The 19472-nt window shown below is 41.1% G+C and overlaps 1 protein-coding gene across 1 annotated transcript in view; it reads right to left on the bottom strand.

Annotated features, from left to right (window-relative positions):
* The window catches only part of LOC109915756 (lysosome membrane protein 2-like), a 46743-nt gene extending 27699 nt beyond the window's left edge, over positions 1-19044 (bottom strand). Inside the window, exons 1-7 of the mRNA XM_048604064.1 lie at positions 19021-19044; positions 16960-17133; positions 12239-12430; positions 8189-8280; positions 7706-7825; positions 5349-5527; positions 1603-1721 (exon numbers count right to left, since the gene is read on the bottom strand). Of these exons, the coding sequence (XP_048460021.1) occupies positions 1603-1721; positions 5349-5527; positions 7706-7825; positions 8189-8280; positions 12239-12430; positions 16960-17133; positions 19021-19044 (900 nt within the window). The remainder of the gene's footprint in view (positions 1-1602; positions 1722-5348; positions 5528-7705; positions 7826-8188; positions 8281-12238; positions 12431-16959; positions 17134-19020) is intronic.
* Between the last annotated feature and the right edge of the window lie 428 nt (positions 19045-19472).

Raw genomic sequence — 19472 nt, 5'->3', positions numbered from 1 at the left:
GTTTCTATTGCCCCAGGGCCTCGAGGACCTTACATATGACAACTGCCTGATGAACCTGTGGTCAAAAAGTGCTTCTCTACAATTTTTTCCGCAACAGATTAAATGGTACAGTCCAACTGCTTGGACTGCAATGTGGCCAGATCCAGCCTGCGAGATACCAGGGCAGGTAGAAGGTTAGTACATAGTGACACTTGGTGTTTATGAATGAGGGTCCAAGGCAGCTGCCAACGGCAAGTATTCTTTGGTCTTCTAAAGTAGAGAAGACCGATGGCAGCACGTAACTGATGTACTGAAAATCACAAGAGTAAATAACAGAAGGTGTGCTGCAGCAAATTGTCACCAATTCAGAATCCAAGGTAAGCATTAACTGACATCCAATCCCTCTCAAGATGCAACATTTGACTTGAACAACATGTTTACAACTTGTACATTTAATAAATGGTCATCCCAAGCCTGCATGTTGTCCAGATCTTGTTGAGTTTGCTCATGAACTGCTTCAGTATCTGAGGAGTTGCGAATGGTGCTGAATATTGTGCAGTCATTGGCAAACATCCCCACTTCTGACCTTATGATGGACAGAAAGTCACTGATGAAGCAGCTGAAGATGGTTTGTCTAGCACACTGTCCTGAGGAACCCTACAGAGGATGACCTGGAGCTGAGATGACTGATGGCTCTAACTACTGGAGAGTTTTCCCCGATTCCCACCTGGCTGTTGATAATAACAACCAAGTGCATGATTCACAAAAGATTAGTACACAGGTACAGCAATCATTAGAAATATTAATAGATGTTATCATTTATTGAAAGAAAATTAAAAAATAGGGAGGTTATGCTTCAGGTATATAGGGCACTGGTTAGACTGCATTTGAAGAATTGCATACCGTATTGGTCACCTTACTCATGGATGGATGTAATTCTGTTAGAAGCTGTTCAGAGAAGGCTTACCAGACTCATACCCGAAATGGGTGAATTTTCTTAGGAAAAATGGCTGGGCTTGTATCTGCTGGAGTTTGAAACAGTAACAGCAATTTCATTGAAACAGGAAGGGTATTGACAGGTAGATGAGGAGAGTTATAGGAGAATATAGAATTAGGGGTAACTGTTTTAAAAAAACAGAACTACCCATTTAAAACAGACAAGACAAAGTTTTTACTGTTATAGCATCTGGAGGCTTTGATACTCTGCTTCCATCACTTGTTTGGGTAAGACAGACTTTGAATAATTTAGTGCAGAGGTAGACACAGTTTTGTTAGGCAAGATGCAAAGTGGGGTGATGGTGAAAAGTTGTCATGGGTAGGCACAAATGCAGATTAGTGCTTACAATCAGACCAATCACAATCTTGTTAAGTGACAGCTCAGACTCAAGGGACTGAATGGCCTACTCCTGCACATTGTTCAAATTTCATGTCTCTCTTTGAAAGTTACAATACACACATTGCTTTCTGTGTATAGTGCACAAACTGTCAGTGAGCAAGAACAGGCTGAGTTGGCTGATCAGAACAAATACCAGTGCAGGCTTGAAGGGCCAATGGCACACTCCAGCTCCTTTTTAAACATGTTCCTACGTTCTATTTTTCATGAAGTTAGCTACATTTACTTACAGAATTTATGTCCAGAAACGTTTCATGGTTCGCCTTGTCTGGGTGCATTCCCTCAATATCATCAATATATTTTTGATCTGCCTGGTAAAAGTGTGGAGATGAAAGAACGATAGGAGCCCCTATTGTAGTAAAGGAGAGAAAAATAAAATGTTAATTGATTGAGTGTGCCTAAATGGTATTATACATTGTAAATAAGGTGTTTTTTGGTTCATAGTGAAACTACTACATATTTAATGGCTGCACAAATTAAACTCACACCTTTAGTCAAATTAAAAGAGGAAGGTTAGATTAATTGATTGTATATGGTGAGCTGCCATAGAACCAAATGAAGTTAGGTATCCAGGAACTGAGAAACATACACCCCTAGTACAAGCAGTGACTTTATTAACAGGCTGGCCCAGTTGTAGCATGCTTACCCAAGTCATCTGAGACCATTTAAAGTGTTAAGTACACTCAGTCAATTTGCAAAAATCCACTGACCTTTCAGTGAGACTTTGCACAAGAAGTTTCCATGTTTTATGAACGCAATGGTCAAAGGTGAGTTCTGTAAGTGCAATCACAGGTTGCATGGCCTGCCAGTTCAAACTCCACACAGTCAGACTCTGACCTACTATCGGTAACATTACAAGAAGTCATGATAAATGCTTCAGAGGCGACAAACCTTAAAACACGAACTGTAACATTGGTCTTCTTCAGGCACCATTCTCGATTATTTGCCATCATTTAACCATGGCTTACGCCACCATTGTCCTAAGGGGCTGGATTAAGAAGTAGGCTCTAAACCTACCGCAGCAAGAATAGGGATCAAATCCTGCACCGTTAGCATCATGCTCAACCACATCCTAGCTATGGCGTGGTGAGCATCACGGAGACATGGCTGCAAGGGGATCAGGATTGGGAGCTGAATATCCAAGGATATACATCTTATCAAAAAGATAGACAGGTGGGCAGAAGGGGCAGGTTGCCTTATTAGTAAGAAACAAAGTAGGGTCAGATGGTGTAGAATCTGTGTGGGTAGAGTTGAGGAACCGCAGGAGGTTTAAAAAAAAACATAGTTGGAATTATGTACAGGCCTCCAAATAGCAGTCAGGAGCTGGGGCGCAAGATACACCAGGAGTTAGAAAAGGTGTGTTAGAAAGGAGAAGTCACAGTGATCATGGGAGATTTCAATATGCAGGTGGACTGGGAAAATCAGGTTGGTAGTGGATTGCAAGAAAAGGAATTTGTGGAATGTCTGAGATGGCTTTTTGGAGCAGCTTGTGGAGATCACTAGGGAACATGCAATTCTGGATATAGTGTTATGCAATGAGGCAGACTTGATAAGGGAGCTGAAGGTGAAAGAACCCTTAGGAGGCAGTGATCATAAGATGATTGAATTTACTCTGCAATTGGAGAGGGAGACGATAGAATCAGAGGTAACGGTAATTCAGCTAAATAAAGGCAACTACAGAGGTATGAGGGAGGAGCTGGGCAGAATTGACTGGGAGAGGAGCCTAGCAGGAAAGACAGTGGAACAGCAAAGGCATGAGTTTCTGGGAGTAATTCAGGAGACGCAGCAAAAATTCATCCCTAGGAAAAAGAAGCATGGTACAGGGAGGATGAGGCAACCATGGCTGACTAGGGAAGTTGGGGATAGTATAAAAGCAAAAGAGAAAGCATATAATGTGGCGAAGGGGAGTGGGAAACCAGAGGACTGGGAAGCTTAAAAAGACCAACAGAGGGCAACACAAAAAGGAAATAAAGGAGGGAGAAGATTAAATGAGGGTAAGCTAGCCAGTAATATAAAGGAGAACCATAAGGCTTTCTTTAGATATATAAAGGGCAAGAGAGATGTAAAATTGGACACTGGATTGCTGGAAATGACACTGGAGAGATAGTAGTGGGGAACAAGGAAGTGACTGAGGAACTGAATAATTAATTTGCATCAGTCTTCACAGTGGAACACACGGGTAATATCCCAAAAAAATTCAAGAGAGTCAGGGACAGAGCTGAGTATGGTGGCCATCACCAAGAAGAAGGTGCTAGTAAAACTGATTGGCCTAAAGGTGGATAAATCACCAGGATCAGATGGACTACACCCCAGAGTTCTGAAGGAGATAGCTGAAGAGATAGTGGAGGTGTTAGTGGTGATCTTTCAGGAATCGCTAGAGTCAGGGAGGGTCCCAGAGGACTGGAAAAATCACTAACGTGACACCTCAGTTTAAAAAAGGAAGTAAGGCAAAAGACTGAAAATTACAGGCCGATTAGCCTAACCTTGGCTGTGGGTAAGATTTTAGAGTCCATTGTGAAAGATGAGATTTCTGAATACTTGGAAATGTATGGTAAAATAGGACAAAGTCAGCATGGCTTCATTAACAGGAGGTCATGCCTGACAAAGCTGTTAGAATTATTTGAGGAAGTAACAGGCAGGTTAGACCAAGGAGAGCCAATGGATGTTATCTACCTGGACTTCAAGAAGGCCTTTTGACAAGGTGCTGCACAGGAGGCTGCTGAGTAAGATAAGGGCCCATGGTGTTAGAGGCAAGGTGCTAGCATGGATAGAAGATTGGCTGTCTGGCAGAAAGCACAGAGTGGGGTTAAAGGGTCTTTCTCTGGATGGCAGCCAGTGATAAATGGTGTTCCACAAGGGTCAGTGTTGGGACCACAACTTTTCACTTTATACATTAAGGATCTAGATGAAGGAACCGAGGGCATTCTGGCTAAGTTTGCAGACGATACAAAGATAGGTAGAGGGACAGGTAATATTGTGGATGCGGGGAAGCTGCAGAAGGATTTGGACAGGTTAGGAGAGTGGGCAAAGAAGTCACAGATGGAGTACAATGTGAGAAAGTGTGAGGTCATGCACTTTGGGAAGAAGAATAGAATCATGGCCTATTTTCTAAATGGGGAGAACATTCAGAAATCTGAAGTGCAAAGAGACTTGGGAGTTCTCGTCCAGGATTTTCTCAAGGTAAACTTGCAGGCTGAGTCAGTAGTTAGGAAGGCAAATGCATGGAATGGCATTTCTTTTGAGAAGACTTGAATATAAAAGCACGGATGTACTTCGGAGGCTCTGTAAGGCTCTGGTCAGGCCACATTTGGAGTATTGTGTACATTTTTGGGCCCCATATCTTGGGAAAGATGTACTGGCCCTGGATCAGTTTCAGAGGAGGTACACAAGAATGGTCCCAGGAATGAAAAACTTAACATATGAGGAATGTTTGAGGACTCTGGGTCTCTACTTGATAGAAGGATGAGGGGGATCTGACTGAAACTTCGGAATAATGAATGGCCTGGACAGAGTGGATGTTGGGAAGAGGTTTCCATTGGTAGGAGAGACTAGGACCCGACGGCACAGCCTTAGAGTAAAGGGAAGACCTTTTAGAACGGAGATTAGGAGAAACTTCTTCAGCCAGAGAGTGGTGAATCTATGGAATTCACTGCCACAGAAGGCTGTAGAGGCCAGGTCATTAAGTATATTTAAGATGGAGATAGATTGGTTCTTGATTGTCAAGGGGTCAGGGTTATGGGGAGAAAGCCAGAGAATGGGGTTGAGAAACTTATCAGCCATGACTGAATGACAGAGCAGATTCGATGGGCTGAATGGCCTAATTTCTGTCTTATGGTCTGTCTAGCAGTGGAGCTAACCAACTCGTTTTGTAATTCTAGTCCATAAAATCTCTAAGTTTATCTTGAAGGGTCCAAACCCTCCAAACAGAGCCCTGTTCCTTCCAACATCAGTCAATATGTGACTTTAATCCAGTTACCTTGCCTGCACATGCTCACATTCAATAGACCTGAACCCAGGCAGTTTCCAGCTGGAACACAGAAACCAGCATTTTCTGGGTTCACTGTGAAATTTGCAAAAATCTCACTTGGAGGCACAAATCGCAAAACTGGTATCCCTTTGACACTAAGTTCCTGCTCAAAATTGGCATAGAGGGACCTGTTAACAAAATTTAAAAAAAAACACAATTAGTAAAACTCTTCTTATTTTCAAAAGGAAGATTGACGACAATACAGACTGAGTTGTGTTCAGCGTTATCGAACACAAATTTTGAACCAGGAACAGAAGTTGCTTAGTAATATTAAAAAAGGCTAACAGTATACATGAGGGTCTTACCTGTTTAAGATGGCCAATTTTAAGAAGTTGGCAACTATGATTTGCTTGCTTTGTAATGACATCTTCATAATGACGCAGCAGCTCACTTTAATTTGACTTGTAACCTGGATGTCATTTGCTAACAAGCCTTTTACAACGTGAGTGTCCGAAACATTACAGCAATTATATTTGTCCCATTCCCATTAAGTCCTTGTGGTGCTGCAGTTCCACCAGTGTCTGGCAGCTCAAATCGATTGAGGCTGTTCACTACTGTCTGTTGTCACCTGATGTCCATGATCAAGAAATGGACATTCTCCTCCCACAAGGTAAGCCAGCTCCACACAAATTGTGTTTGAACTAGGGCTGCTTAGTATTCTCAAAGCTACATTTATTCGAGAGAATGAGGGAGTCAAGCAATAATGCATTGTCAGGTAAAACTGCAATTTAGTACCAAAGGACCTGAAACAAGCTATAGATTATAATCAATGCATCAGGCTTTCTCCATTCCTAACAGTTTGGAAATCATCTAAAATTGCATGGAATTCCAAACATACACAAAATCAGTGGCTTTCAAAAGGGAATTGCAGAGCATTCTCGTTTGTTCTCCTTGTACCATCTTGAAAAGCAAGTCATGCTCCTCTTTAAAGTGATCAAAAAGTGTGGAGAGATGGGAGGATAATGTCCAAAGTTTGTTTGTTTCTTCATATGCTACTATACAGAACTGAACAGCTTTAGTAACTATATGAACATACTTTTATGAACAAAGTATGTTTTTGAAAGAAAAATGTCAGAAATTATAAACATCTTGCATTATAAAGCGGCTTTAATATAGTAGATATTTCAAGGCACTACACAGGCATGTTATTGAATCAATTTACTGAAATATATATTGATAAAATGTGCAAAAACAAGAAATAATTGAATATATTCCTAAAAGAATGGAGACAGATACAGTAAAGCAACAGTTCAGGTTGCACAGGTCTCCTCCTAGTGGAAGGCAGGCCAATAACTAAAAAGTAAGGAAAAAAAGACTTCACTTTGAAGGAAAAGCTTCCCAGCAATATTTTTTTCCAGTGGCTGTGCTTTGAAATTATAGTGGTGTTATTTCGTTTTAAATTGCTGCAGTTTTTGCTGTCATGAATTATTGATCCATAAGGTCATTTAGGTCTGCAAACTGATGAATACCAACATGTGGAAGTTCGAGGTGGTCCCCTGTGTATCCTGAGCACTCCTGCATCAAGAACATTAGACATGATAATATAGAAAGCGAGCAGCAGACTGAGTGCACTCTGCTCTGGTGCGTGTCTGATAGATGCAGAGATTTTTTATTCGTGCTCTAATAAAATTGACCAAGCTCAGCTTTGTGCTTGGAGGCACCCTGAGGACCTTGTTGGTTGGTTCTGGAGTGGGAGGAGGAGCCACAGATTCATGGAACTGGAAGAAAAGGTGACTTCAGCTCCACATCTTACTTTCTTTTGTGCTTCATCTCGGTATTCATAAAACAAAAATGTTAAAGTTGGGAGTGATGGGAGAGAAAGAGCAGGAAAGGGATAAACCAAAGAGAAAGAATGAAAAAATATACAAGAGTGAAAAAAGGTGCTCAAATACCTTTGTGACTATACTTTCCCTGCCTTTTTCACTTCTAGAACACTCGAACTACCTGTGCTCCCCAATTCCGGTCACCTGCACATACCATATTTCCTTCACCCCCAAGTATTAGGCACCATGCCTTCTGTATCCTAAAAACTCAGGCATTCCCTTCCTAATCCTCTTGTCTCAGGAAACTCTCCTTCCTCCTTGAATACACCGCTTAAAAATTCTCTCTTTGGCTAAGCTTTATGTTGTCCTTCTCAACATCTGCCTTTTTGGCTCAGTGTCAATATTTGTCTGATTACATGCATGAAAACTGTCAACATGTGTTACTACATTAAAAGGCACTCTATAAATGCAAGTTCTTGTTGCAATCAGCTTTGCATAGTAGTTGAACGTAAAAAAAGAATGAAAATGCAAGAATAATCTTACCGGCAAAGGTCTGAAGAAAAGAAGAACAGGGTTTCATTTTTGGTTATCAAGGGGTGGAAAGAGGTTCCATCAGTCCCATTGATCATATTGCATGCATCTGTTGTCCACCAGTCCAATGAACTAATAATATTGGTATAAAAATTGTAGGAGCAAGAGAAACATTAAACCAGACAAAAAATAAGACTTGCATCAGAGCTGCATAAAAGGGAATAGCAAACACCAATTTTAACGATGCACTACAAATTCCACTTTCACAAAACAGATCTATGCATCAAATTGTCAAATTGACGTTGTGTTAATTGATTTTTCTGTACACGTTCCCACAAATTGCCAGCATTGGACATTCTACTGTAAATTAACTAACTGGAATTCAACCAGAGTTTAAAATTGCCAGATCAGCAGCATTTTGTTCGGGTTTGCACAAGTCATCAAATCCAGTCGGTTATTAACTCTCAATTGGAAACAAAACGAAAAAGCACTCACTTGTTACCTCTCCATTCGACAATGGTAGTAAAATTTTTATAACTTTTTTGCCCCGTAAGAAAAACATATTCACCATCATCTGTCTTGTTCATCTGAAAAGTACAACAATTCATTACAAAGGAGGACAGATACACCAAGTAAATCACCTGACCTCCCCCCACCCCCATGTTAGAAACCTTTCCAAACGCAAATCTAATCATTTAAACTACTCCCCCCACCTTCCACACAAAAATCAATTAAAGTATCAATAATGAAACATAATAGTGCACGGATTCATCTGGTCAGTCCATAAGAAAGCATACAACTTAAAAATATACTGTACAACAGAGACTGCTGGAGAAACTTAAAGTCTGGCAGCATCTGTGGAGAGAAAAACACCATTCTTCAGAACTGAAAGGTGTTGGAAAATGGTTATATTTTAATGGTTTTAATACAGGCACAGAAGTAGCAAGGGGTAGATGGCATAGAGGCCCAGTACACTCCCCACAAGGGGTAGTTAATAGTGGTAAAACAGAAAATGAGACGTAAATGGGTGTAAATGTGAAAAAGGAACAAATGGGTCCTCTCTACTAAGAGCAAGTAAACAAGGCAGGGCTGTGACGTTGGATGGTATGGGGAGAAGAGAATACAAGAAAAAAAAAATGCGAGAACAATCATAATGCGGTCAATTTCTAAAGCTCTTGTTCCTTGAGTTTCCGTTGTGCTTCGTTGGTAGATTGCAGCATGCCCAGAAGATAAAATATACACATTGACTGAGAAATGTGCCAGGTCTTCGACGGGAAAGAGTGCAGGGGGAGTTGCATTTTTGATTAAGAGGAGCATCACAGCAGTGGTCAGAGATGAAATAACTGAGGGGATCATCCAGTGAGGCTTTGGCTGTGGAACTAAGAAATAAGGGGGGTGGTGACATTACTGGGGTTGTACTATAGGCCCCCAAATAGTCAACAGGAATTAGAGCAACAAATATGCAGGGAGACTGGGGAGACTTGCAGGAGCAATAGCATTGTCATAATGGGGGATTTTAATTTTCCTAACATAGACTTGGATTGCCACAGTGTTAAGGGCTCAGATGGGGCGGAATTTGTTAAATGTGTTCAGGAATGTTTCCTTAAGCAGCAGGAAGGGGCAAAACTTGACTACTCTTCGGAAATAGGGCAGGACAGGTGACTGAGTTCACAGTGGGGAACACTTTGGGACCAGTGACCGCAGTTCTATTAATTTTAAAATAGTTATGGAAAAAGACAAAACTGGTCCACAGATTCAAGTTCTAAACTGGGGCAAGGTGAATTCTGATGGAATTGGACTGGAGCTTGCAGAGGCTGATTGGAGTAGTTTGTTTGCAGGCAAAGGGACCTCTGACAAGTGGGAGGCCTTTAAAAATGTGATAGCTAGAGTTCAAGATCTTTATGTTCCTGTGAGTGTGAAGGGCAAGGTTAGGTGTAGGGAACCCTGGATGATGAGGGATATTGAGGCTTTGACCAGAAAAAAGCAAGGAAGCATGGCACAGATACAGATAGTTGGGATGAAGGGAATCCCTGGGGGTACACAGGGGATACAGGAGTTTACTGAAGGAAGAAATCAGGAAGGCAAAAAGGGGGCATGAGATAGCTTTGGCTGAGAAGATTAGGGTGAATCCAAAGAGATTCTTTAAGTATGTTAAAGGAAAAAGAATAACGAGAGAGGGAATAGGACCCCTGAACGGCCAAAGTGGACATGTATGTGTGAAACTGCAAGAGGTGGGCAAGTTCCTCAATGAATATTTCTCCTCTGTGTTTATCGTGGAGAAAGACATGAAGACTTGGGAACTTGGGGAAGTTAGTGGCGATATCTTGGGGATAGTCCATATCACAGTACAGGTGGTGTTAGAAGTATTAGGATGTATGAAGACGGATAAATCTCCTGGTCCTAATCAGATATATCCAAGAACCCTGCAAGAGGCTAGGGAAGAAATTGTGGGGGCTCTGGTTGATACATTTGTATCATCATTAGCTAAGGGTGAAGTCCCAGAAGACCGGAGGGCAGAGAATATTGTGTCCTTTTTCAAGAAGGGCTGCAAAAAAAAAAATCTAGGAATTATGGGCCAGGAAGTTTAACATCTGTAGTAGGTAAGTTACTTGAAAAGATTCTGAGGGATAAGATATACATGAATTTGGAAAGACAGGGTGAGATTAGGTGTAGTCAGCATGGCTTTGTGTGTGGGGGATGATGCCTCACAAATTTGTTGGAGTTCTTTGATGAAATGACCAGGAAGGTTGATGAGGGCAGGGCAGTAGGCGTAGTCTATATAGATTTCAGAAAGGCCTTTGATAAGGTTCCATATGGTAGGCTGCTTTGGAAAGTTAGATCACATGGAATCCAGGGAGAGCTTGCAAATTGGAAACACAATTGGCTTGATGGTAGGAAGCAGAGGGTAATACTGGAAGGATGCTTGTCTGACTGGAGGCCTCTGACTAGTGGCGTGTCTCAGGGGTTGGTGCTTGGACCATTGCTGTTTGTTATCTATATCAATGTTTTGGATGAGAATGTACAAGGCATGATTAGTAAGTTTGCAGAGGACACTAAAATAGGCAGTATCGTGGACAGTAAGGAAGGTTATCAGAAATTGCAGCAGGATCTTGATCAGCTGGGGAAGTGGGCCGAGAAATGGCAAATGGAGTTTAGTATAGATAAAAGTGTGAGGTGTTGCATTTTGGAAAGTCAAATCCAGGTAGGAGTTTCATGGTGAATGGTAGAGGCTTAAGGACTGTAGTGGAAGAGAGGGACCTTGGAGTTCAGGTGCACGGTTCTCTGAAAATGGAGTCACGTATAGACAGGGCAGTGAAGGCGGCTTTTGGCACACTGGCCTTCAGTCAGTGTATTAAGTTGGGAAGTTATCATGCTGTGGTACATGACGTTGGTGAGGCCAAACTTGAAGTATTGTGTTCAGTTTTGGTCTCCTTGCTATAGGAAGGATGTTATTAAACTGAAGAGAGTGCAGAAGAAATTTACAAGGATGTTTTCAGGACTCAAGGGACTGAGTTATAGGGAAAGGTTGGATGAGCTAGGACTTTTTTTCTTTAGAGTGCAGGAGCCTGAGGGGGAACCTTACAGGAGTGTATAAGATCATGACAGGTATAGGTAGAGTGAATGCACTCAGTCTTTTTCCCAGGGTTGAGGAATGGAGGACCAGAGGGCATCAGTTTAAAGGTAAGAGGGGAAAGAATACATGGGAACTTGAGGGGCAACTTTTTTGTTTTTTTTACACAGAGGATGGAATGAGCTGCCAGCAGAAGTGGTTGAGGCAGGTACATTAACAATATTTAAAAGGCTTTCGGACAAATACATGGACAGGAAATGTTTAAAAGGATATGGGCCAAGTGCAGGGAAATGGAGTTAGCATGGATGGACATTTTGGTCGGCACGGACCAGTTTGAGCCAAAGGGTCTGTCTCCATGCTGTAGGACTCTATGACTGAATAAATTGAAAAAACTGAGTTTTAGTCTTTTTTCATAAAAACACTACTTTCAATTGTATGCATCTGACTTCATGCAATCAGGCTAACTTTCTAAAAGAAAGAACTGTGAAGGCAAGGAACCTTTCTTTCTTCCTGACCCCACGGAATCGCAGGGAATTCAAAATCATTGATTCTTTCCTGTGCCCCAAGTTCAGCAGGGAAAAACAGTAATGTTGTTTTCATAAACAAACGTCCAGGTCACTGCTGAAATCACGGATGCAAGCTGATGTGTGCATTTTTCTTTCAAGCATCTTTGAGTACATAGGGCTCCATGGCTTCGAGATCTACTTACAGTTTGCAGGGTAGCCTCCTAAGATATCATTCAAGTCAGCAGTACCAAACAAAAAGCCACCATACACAAAATGGTGAGGGGGTGAATCAAACTATCATCAGGATCTGAAGGGAAAGAAGGTCAACATTGACTTGCACATCATCACTAAAACTAGACTTTCAAAGTTTCCAGTCTCTCTTTTCAGAATGTTAGCTGAATTGCTGTGCATTTTCAACTTTCTTTGCAAATTCTTCACAACTAAAAAAAAATTGGAAGAATGACATACCTTATAATAGAGCCCAAAGTAATCATCAACGTCCTTTTCCAAGAAGTGGATGGCTGAAAGCACTGGATCTTTGTAACCCCAAAGGAGTTCATGTACTGTTCTTGTTGTAAAAATGCCAGCCCTTTCGATAATCAACAGAGCTTTTAGCAGTAAAATCTGCAGACTAGAATACCTTACTGTATTCATTACAGTCTATTTACGAAAAGAAACAAAAAAAGATAAATCAATATAAATACAAAACAGAATTAAAAATAAAATCCAACTTTCATACATAGCTGATTGGGAAGAGAATTTTCTCTCTGTGGTCGAATATAAATAAAGTAGATGTTGCACTGCCTCACACCTTCTGGTAGTTGGCAGGGGGCATGGAGTGGGATGAGGTATTTCTAAGATGCAGGGCTGTTAAAAAACCAACCTTACCAACTAGTTATGTCGACCCCTTTTCCCCCTCTGAACTCCCTAAATGGTGAATAGCTAGGAATGGTGGGATGTAAAGAATATTGGGAGCCCAGCTATACAGATCGGTTAAATGTCACAAACAAGTACAATATGTTAGCCAAAAGTGGATGCAACATGGCTTTATATCTAGAGATGGCACTAGCAAAGCCCTGCTCCACCATGATTGTGTAAATAGGGGTCCTTCACTTAAAGATATGGTTGTGTTCCTGAGAATCATTACTTTAAATGAAACAACTAAATGAAGCATGGGATCAATGTCAAAGCCTGAAGAAGGGTCTAGGCCCGAAACGTCAGCCTTCCTGCTCCTCTGATGCTGCTTGGCCTGCTGTGTTCATCCAGCTCTACACCTTGTTATCTTAAAAGCAGAGCTTGGTTCTTGCAGATTTTTTGACCTGGTAAAAAGTGTACAGGTGAAAATACTGTGCTAGATGTGTGAAGTACTGTGTATTCCAAATTGATGTAACTTAAAACAAAATCACTAAACGTGCAAGAAACACCACATACTGCGCAATAAATTAGTGCTTTAAAAGAATTACTCACTTACAGTACATTACTTTTAGGCTGACCAGGCTCCATATGGGGACAGACGTTTAGTAAGTCGGTGCAGGTATTAGCTGGCCAGGAATATTTGCATTGGCCAACTCTGTGATTAGATGCAAGTGTGGTGGATCAAGTGTGGCTCAATCGAGGCATTCGAGAGAGGATTGGAAAATAATGTAAACAAAATCATTGTGCAGGATTATGGGAAAAGGCGGGACAGCATAAAGTTAAAATTCTCAGAGAAGCTACGCAGACGGAATAGGATGAATGGTCTCCTACACAAGTATTCTGTGAAATAAATACAAATGCACTAATTTTCTCCTTTCAAACAAAATAATGTTAAGCGAGTTGACTTTAATTGAGATTTTTACTTCATAAAAGTTAATAGCTTGCACTCGCCTGATGTTCAGTCTTCGTACGTCCAGGCTACTACAAGCTGCTAATTATATATACACACGGCATCAAATGATTTTAGAAGATTCCGAAAAGCTGCAGTAAGTGGCACGAAAAAGCCCAGCAGCAGCATCAGAACAGTAGGTGTTGGAGGCCAGCCCAGCAACTGACCATGGGGAGGAAAACTGCAACAACAGGCTAGGGACAAGTACAAACGGACAACAGCTCAAGTTGAGTAATGAACTCCATCCAACCCCACCCAGGGACTTTCCAGAATGTGACAAAACTCTCAACAGGATCAACAAGAGTTTGGCAGGTGTAAGCCATTCCAAGTCACTCACCTTAGAGGGTGCAGAACCAAAGAGCACTACAGCAGCAAGCAGGGCCAAAAAAAAGGGACCAACTACCAATGTCCCTGCTGTGGCAGAAGGAAGGTCTCCAGCTGCGAAGCAGGCTCTGTCAAAAGCTTATGGTTGTTGTAAACCAAGTGGGTAAAACCTCTTGCATCACTTGTGCTAAGTAAACCTTAACAACAATTTTGAAAAAGATCAGGTGGACTGAACATCAACAGCAATAATTTGAGCAAATTGAAAAGATGCTGATATCTTCAAAGGTCAAAGCTTCTAACTATTGTAATGGCAGATGCATTGTCCACAAATCTGTGAGCAACTTTACTTCAAATTCAGGGGATAATATGACACTTCAAAAGATACTGACTGAAACAAAATGGCTATATTCAATAGGAAAAAAACATGTTTGCTGTGACCTGGGTATGAAAAAAAATCTGACTATGCCTTGGATCTATCATTTAAGATGGAAATTAACCATGAACTGTTGGTAACTACTGAATGCAAAATAATTCAAACATGCTATCCAGAATCCACAACTACATCAGTGGTCAGCTCTTACTTCAAGATAAGGGCTTCCTGGTCCCATGATCTCTGTACCTAGACATCCTCCAGAAAATTCCACAGGGATATTTGGCCAGGATACGGCAAGCCACATGGTCACCAGGTATCTCAGCTTCTCTCAAGGAGATGATCACCAATTGTTCCATTCAGACAGCAGCAGAAAGAAATCCCTCCCTAATGGCAGAGTATCACTATGATCTCAGCTGACGTTCTTACTGGACAAATCAGATCTCCAATTAAAATCTAGCTTAATAGATCTTGCTTTTTCAAAAAAAAAAGTTGGCCTTTCACCAAACCATTAGCATGTAACACTGCAGACCGGAGTTTTGCAATAAATTAGATTATGCAAAATGATAAACTAAATTTCACACAATGAAAGATTTTGAAATCTTAAAAGTACAATATTCTATCTTAATAGCAGTCCTTTACAGTACTCAGAATTCCCATCTCTATCACATCTGCATGCTTGACTTAACTGTTGCTCTCAGTTCCTAGTCATGAGAGTTTGATAGCCTCTTCCTCACATATTCACACAACTGAGATTAGATCTTCTCAGCTTTGGAAATGCCTTCAGAGTTCAAACCAAGTACTCTGGTCTGGGGAGGCAATGGCCTAGTGGTATTATCACTGGACTATTAATCCAGAGATCCAGATAATGTTCTGGGGACCTGGGTTTGAATCCAACCGAGGCAGATGGTGGAATTTCAATAAATATTTGGAATTAAGAATCTAATGATGACTGTGAATCCATTGTCAATTGTCAGGAAAAACCCATCTGATACACTAATGTTCTTTAAGGAAGGAAACTGCCATCTTTACCTGGTCTGGCCTACATCTGACTCCAGGCCCACAGCAATGTGGTTGAGCAATTAGGGTTGGGCAATAAATGCTGCCTAGACAGTGATGCCCTCATCCCATGAATGAATTTTTTAAAAAGCTTCCAGAAAAACAAAACCCTTACTTGGAGTTAATTGCCTAATTTTTCTCTCAGGGAAACTCTTTCAACCAGGACTTCTCCAAACTAAAACCAAAAGCATTTCCAAGCTATGTATCTTTCACCTAGGCTAAATAAACCAAGTCCTGAATCATCTAAATGAAAGCGAGCTAGCACTCTTCAATGTTCCCTCTGTCCAACTGTAAAACAGATTCCCATTACCTCTCCCGAAATTTCTCTCTTATACCGATTTCAAGAAACATGGCTCAAAAAATACTGACAGGTTAATTTTTAAAACCTCCTCATGCAAAAAGATATTTTCCATGTAGGGGAACACAGCCATGATCATCTCTGATAATGGACCACAATTCACTGAGCGTTTTCAGTTCTTTGCAGCCTCATGTAGATTTGTCCATGTCACAAGTTCATGAAGGTGCCACTGGACCAACTGTATTGTGATTACTAGGTTGCAGCCACCAAGATCATACCTAGTCTAAACAGAAACTGGCATCATTTAAAATAATAGGAGGTAAACAAAACTACACAACCAATAATAACAGGAGACAAGGAACGAACAGCCTCAGAGGATGTGTTTGGAATAAACAGGTCCTCAATTACCTCAAAAATAACTTAGTACATGGTTGGAAAGAATGGTGAAACCATCCCAGAGCATCCCAGTAAAAGACAAAGACTTCGGGGATGTATAAATAGCAAGTAGGGCTGAAGAATTGGAGACGTGGATGAAAGAATAAATTGTGTCAATACTCTAACAATAGCTACTGAGTATGTGTGAAAACATATCATGATGATATCAGATCACAGGACACAGACTCAATAGAAGGCAATTGCAAAACCCTGCTCTACCACACTTCTGCACACTTTATAGTGAGTAAACATACATACTTTGCTCTAACCTAGTGTTTAGTCCTAGTCTGTCCATAGCTCCCAGAAGTTGCTAATGATATTTGTACAAAATGCACAAGTTTTCATTAGGCTAAAGTTATTGAAAAGGACATGGGGCAAAGGTGGGTATATGGAGTTAGGTCACAAATGAGCCATGATCTCACTGGGTGGCAGAGCAAGCTTGAGGAGGTAAGTGGCATGTTCCTTTTCCTATGCTGGTTGGATCGGGTACCTTAAAAACTCTCCAGAGGTGATTTGGAGCGCCTTGTTGCCTAATTGACCTGCTGAACTCGATTCAAAAGTCTCATCATCAAATGTGCAGTGCAAAGGTGAAATGTCCCAATTTCAGACCCAACGTGGAGTGTCTGAGTTATCCAGGGTATCTGCCCCTTCAGGTGAGGCGCCTTCAAAAACAATTTTCCTTTCGATAATCTAAAAATTAGGAATTTCTGAAGTTAGAAATTCCAGAGAAGCTTAGAAGCAGCTCAAATTTCTAAGGTTAGTTCTAATACATACAAGTTAACTTGACAGTACCTTGACATGTCAATTGCAAAGCGAGTTTTAAAAAGCCAGCAACTCACCACAACAGGAATATTCACTGTCCTAATCAGATCTGTCTCAGGATCTCCATTACTCAACTCAGGGACAAACACGTAGGTCTTAGTGGTGACAGCAGACACCTTCTGTCCATCATCCAGAAACATCACATTTTCTTTAGGTTTATATTCTCTGAAAGCATATGCCAAAGCTGGTTGCTATTAAAAGGTAAATTATTAAGGCACAAAATACTGTATAATTACTCAAGTGTGTACACATTCCCCTCTGCACCTGTGTCGATACTACAGTGAGCTTAAATCAGCCCGTTGCTCAAGCCATACTGATCATTAAAACAGGAAGGGGACAGAGATTACAATCACTTTCAGGACTCCTGTACACAGCAAAGTGCAATGACAATTAATTACCTCCAAAAGTTTAAGTCACTGTTTTGTAGGCAAGCACAGCTGCCAATTTGAACCATTTATCTTACAGTCTCTACAAATGGATTTGGAATATATGTTAGCCCACAACATTAGAAATCCATCTTTAATACAAAATGCTACAAAATCTTTATGGCCACCTAAGCAGGAAGACAGAGTCAGAGTTTAGTGCCTTGTGTACAACTTTGCATCCCTTCATTCCAGTCTAGGTGCGGAACCGAGAGTGAACCTACAAACTTCTGATTCAGGATCTTACAAAATGGACACTTCAACCTCTGGTTGACGCTAGATTGACCAATCTCATTGTGGGCAGCAGGTTGCTTTCTCCTCAATAATGGTGACTGAGCCTCTTCTGCCTCATGCCTAGAGACAAGAGAACAGTTTCAGAGGGGAATTTTGGAGCTGGAAGACGAAGGGGAGAAGTAAAAAAAGACCATGCGGAACAAGTATGGTATTAAGATACTGAGGGCAAGGCATGGATGGAGATTTAAGAGGCAGAGTTTTGGGTCAACTGGAGTTGGGATTGGTGGGGTGGGGTCTGGGCAGGGATAAAGTATTAAACTAAATCAAGTCTAGAGGCAAAGTATTTAAGAGGGTCTCAGTACTGGACTGGTTGAGATAGGGGGATATGCAAGTAACACAACGGAAGAGTGAGCTATTGAATTGGAGGAATTAGAGGGGCTAGCTCATAGGCTGGACCAAGCAAAGACTGATTCCATCTTCCTCCTGCTTTCAATGGGGAACCCGAATCCCTCTTTAGCCCCTTAAAACTCCATTCCTTTCTCAGAGATAGTAGGTTTAGTTGCACGAATGGAAAATAAAGAACCAGTTGTCAGACAGTTTAACAGCAGAATGGTGTGGAAAGCTCACTGCCTGGAGGTCATTTACAGCAACTTCTGGTCGATATGGTTGACAACACCTAATGTGGCACGTACCCATTCCAACCCCTTAAACTAATTCAACTTCAAATCGCTAAAAAAGGATTCCAATGTCATTATGAGGCAAACTGTGTGAAAGGTCAACGTTTGTCTTAAATTAAGCAAGTACCAGATGAAACGATCACAAAAAGGAACTGGAAGAGACGTAATAGTCAACAAGATAGTCTTCACTCACAGTTAAGTCAATGCAAGTACTTAGAATGTGTAAACTATCATGGTAAGCATTTCCTGTTGAGTAAATTCCTTAAGACAAGATCAGATTTGAGAAGTAGGCTTTGGTTCAAGGTCCAAGTTCATGTCAGAAACAAAAACCAACCACAAATCAGTTAGTCAGGTGATCACGGACGCTATTTTGATTTAGATTAAAACATTCACTTCTCTAAAAGAAAATCATGAACAATAACATCTAGGTTGGTTCATTTCAACATTTGCCATGTATTTCATTTAATTAAGCCTAAATGCTAGCATTTCTAGAATCTGGAGAATAAGAATTGAGGTATTTAGTAAAATTAACGAGAACTAAGCAAATATTCTTGCCAAGAGGGACAATGGCAAATGATGGGAGTGTTATTTAGATGTAAATAACATTCCGATTCAGATACAGATTTAGGGACTTGCACTATTTGACTTTGAGGAGAAAGAGAAGTAAGTAATCACTGTGAGCATTATTTTCACTTCTAGCTAGCAGTTAAAGGTCACTGTCTGTCCATTACTTTTCCTAACGTACGTAGGCTGTTCTCCTCAGTACCATGACTAATAGAGGAGATTGCAGCAGCTGCAATACAATGACAGAATTTTCCCAAGAATAAGAGTTTTATTTGCACAGCATGCTATTGCCAAAATCATTTTCCTTCGCCTTAGTAAGGATAAGAGATATGAAGGTGGTTTCAGAGTTGTGAGCAAATGAGTTGGAATGTCGCTGAGCAGGTTGAGGAAAAGAAGCAAATATTCGTCCAGGACTTGTGGGGCAGCACAACCTGAAATGTACTAGCAATTCACAAATGCTCGCACAGGGGAAATGCCCAGCATAGTACGAGGCAAAAAGATACAAAGTACAGCCCAGCACAGGAACAGGTCCTTTGGCCCAACACGACAGTGCTGGCACATGCCTTTCTAAATTAAAAACCTTTCGCCTCTGTCTGGTCCATATCCCTCTATTCCCTGCCTATTTATCCATCA

Source organism: Rhincodon typus, chromosome 1 (assembly GCF_021869965.1).
Source record: "Rhincodon typus isolate 14 chromosome 1, sRhiTyp1.1, whole genome shotgun sequence".
Taxonomy (NCBI): Eukaryota; Metazoa; Chordata; class Chondrichthyes; order Orectolobiformes; family Rhincodontidae; genus Rhincodon; species Rhincodon typus.
This window is presented reverse-complemented; position numbering and strand designations above follow the sequence as displayed.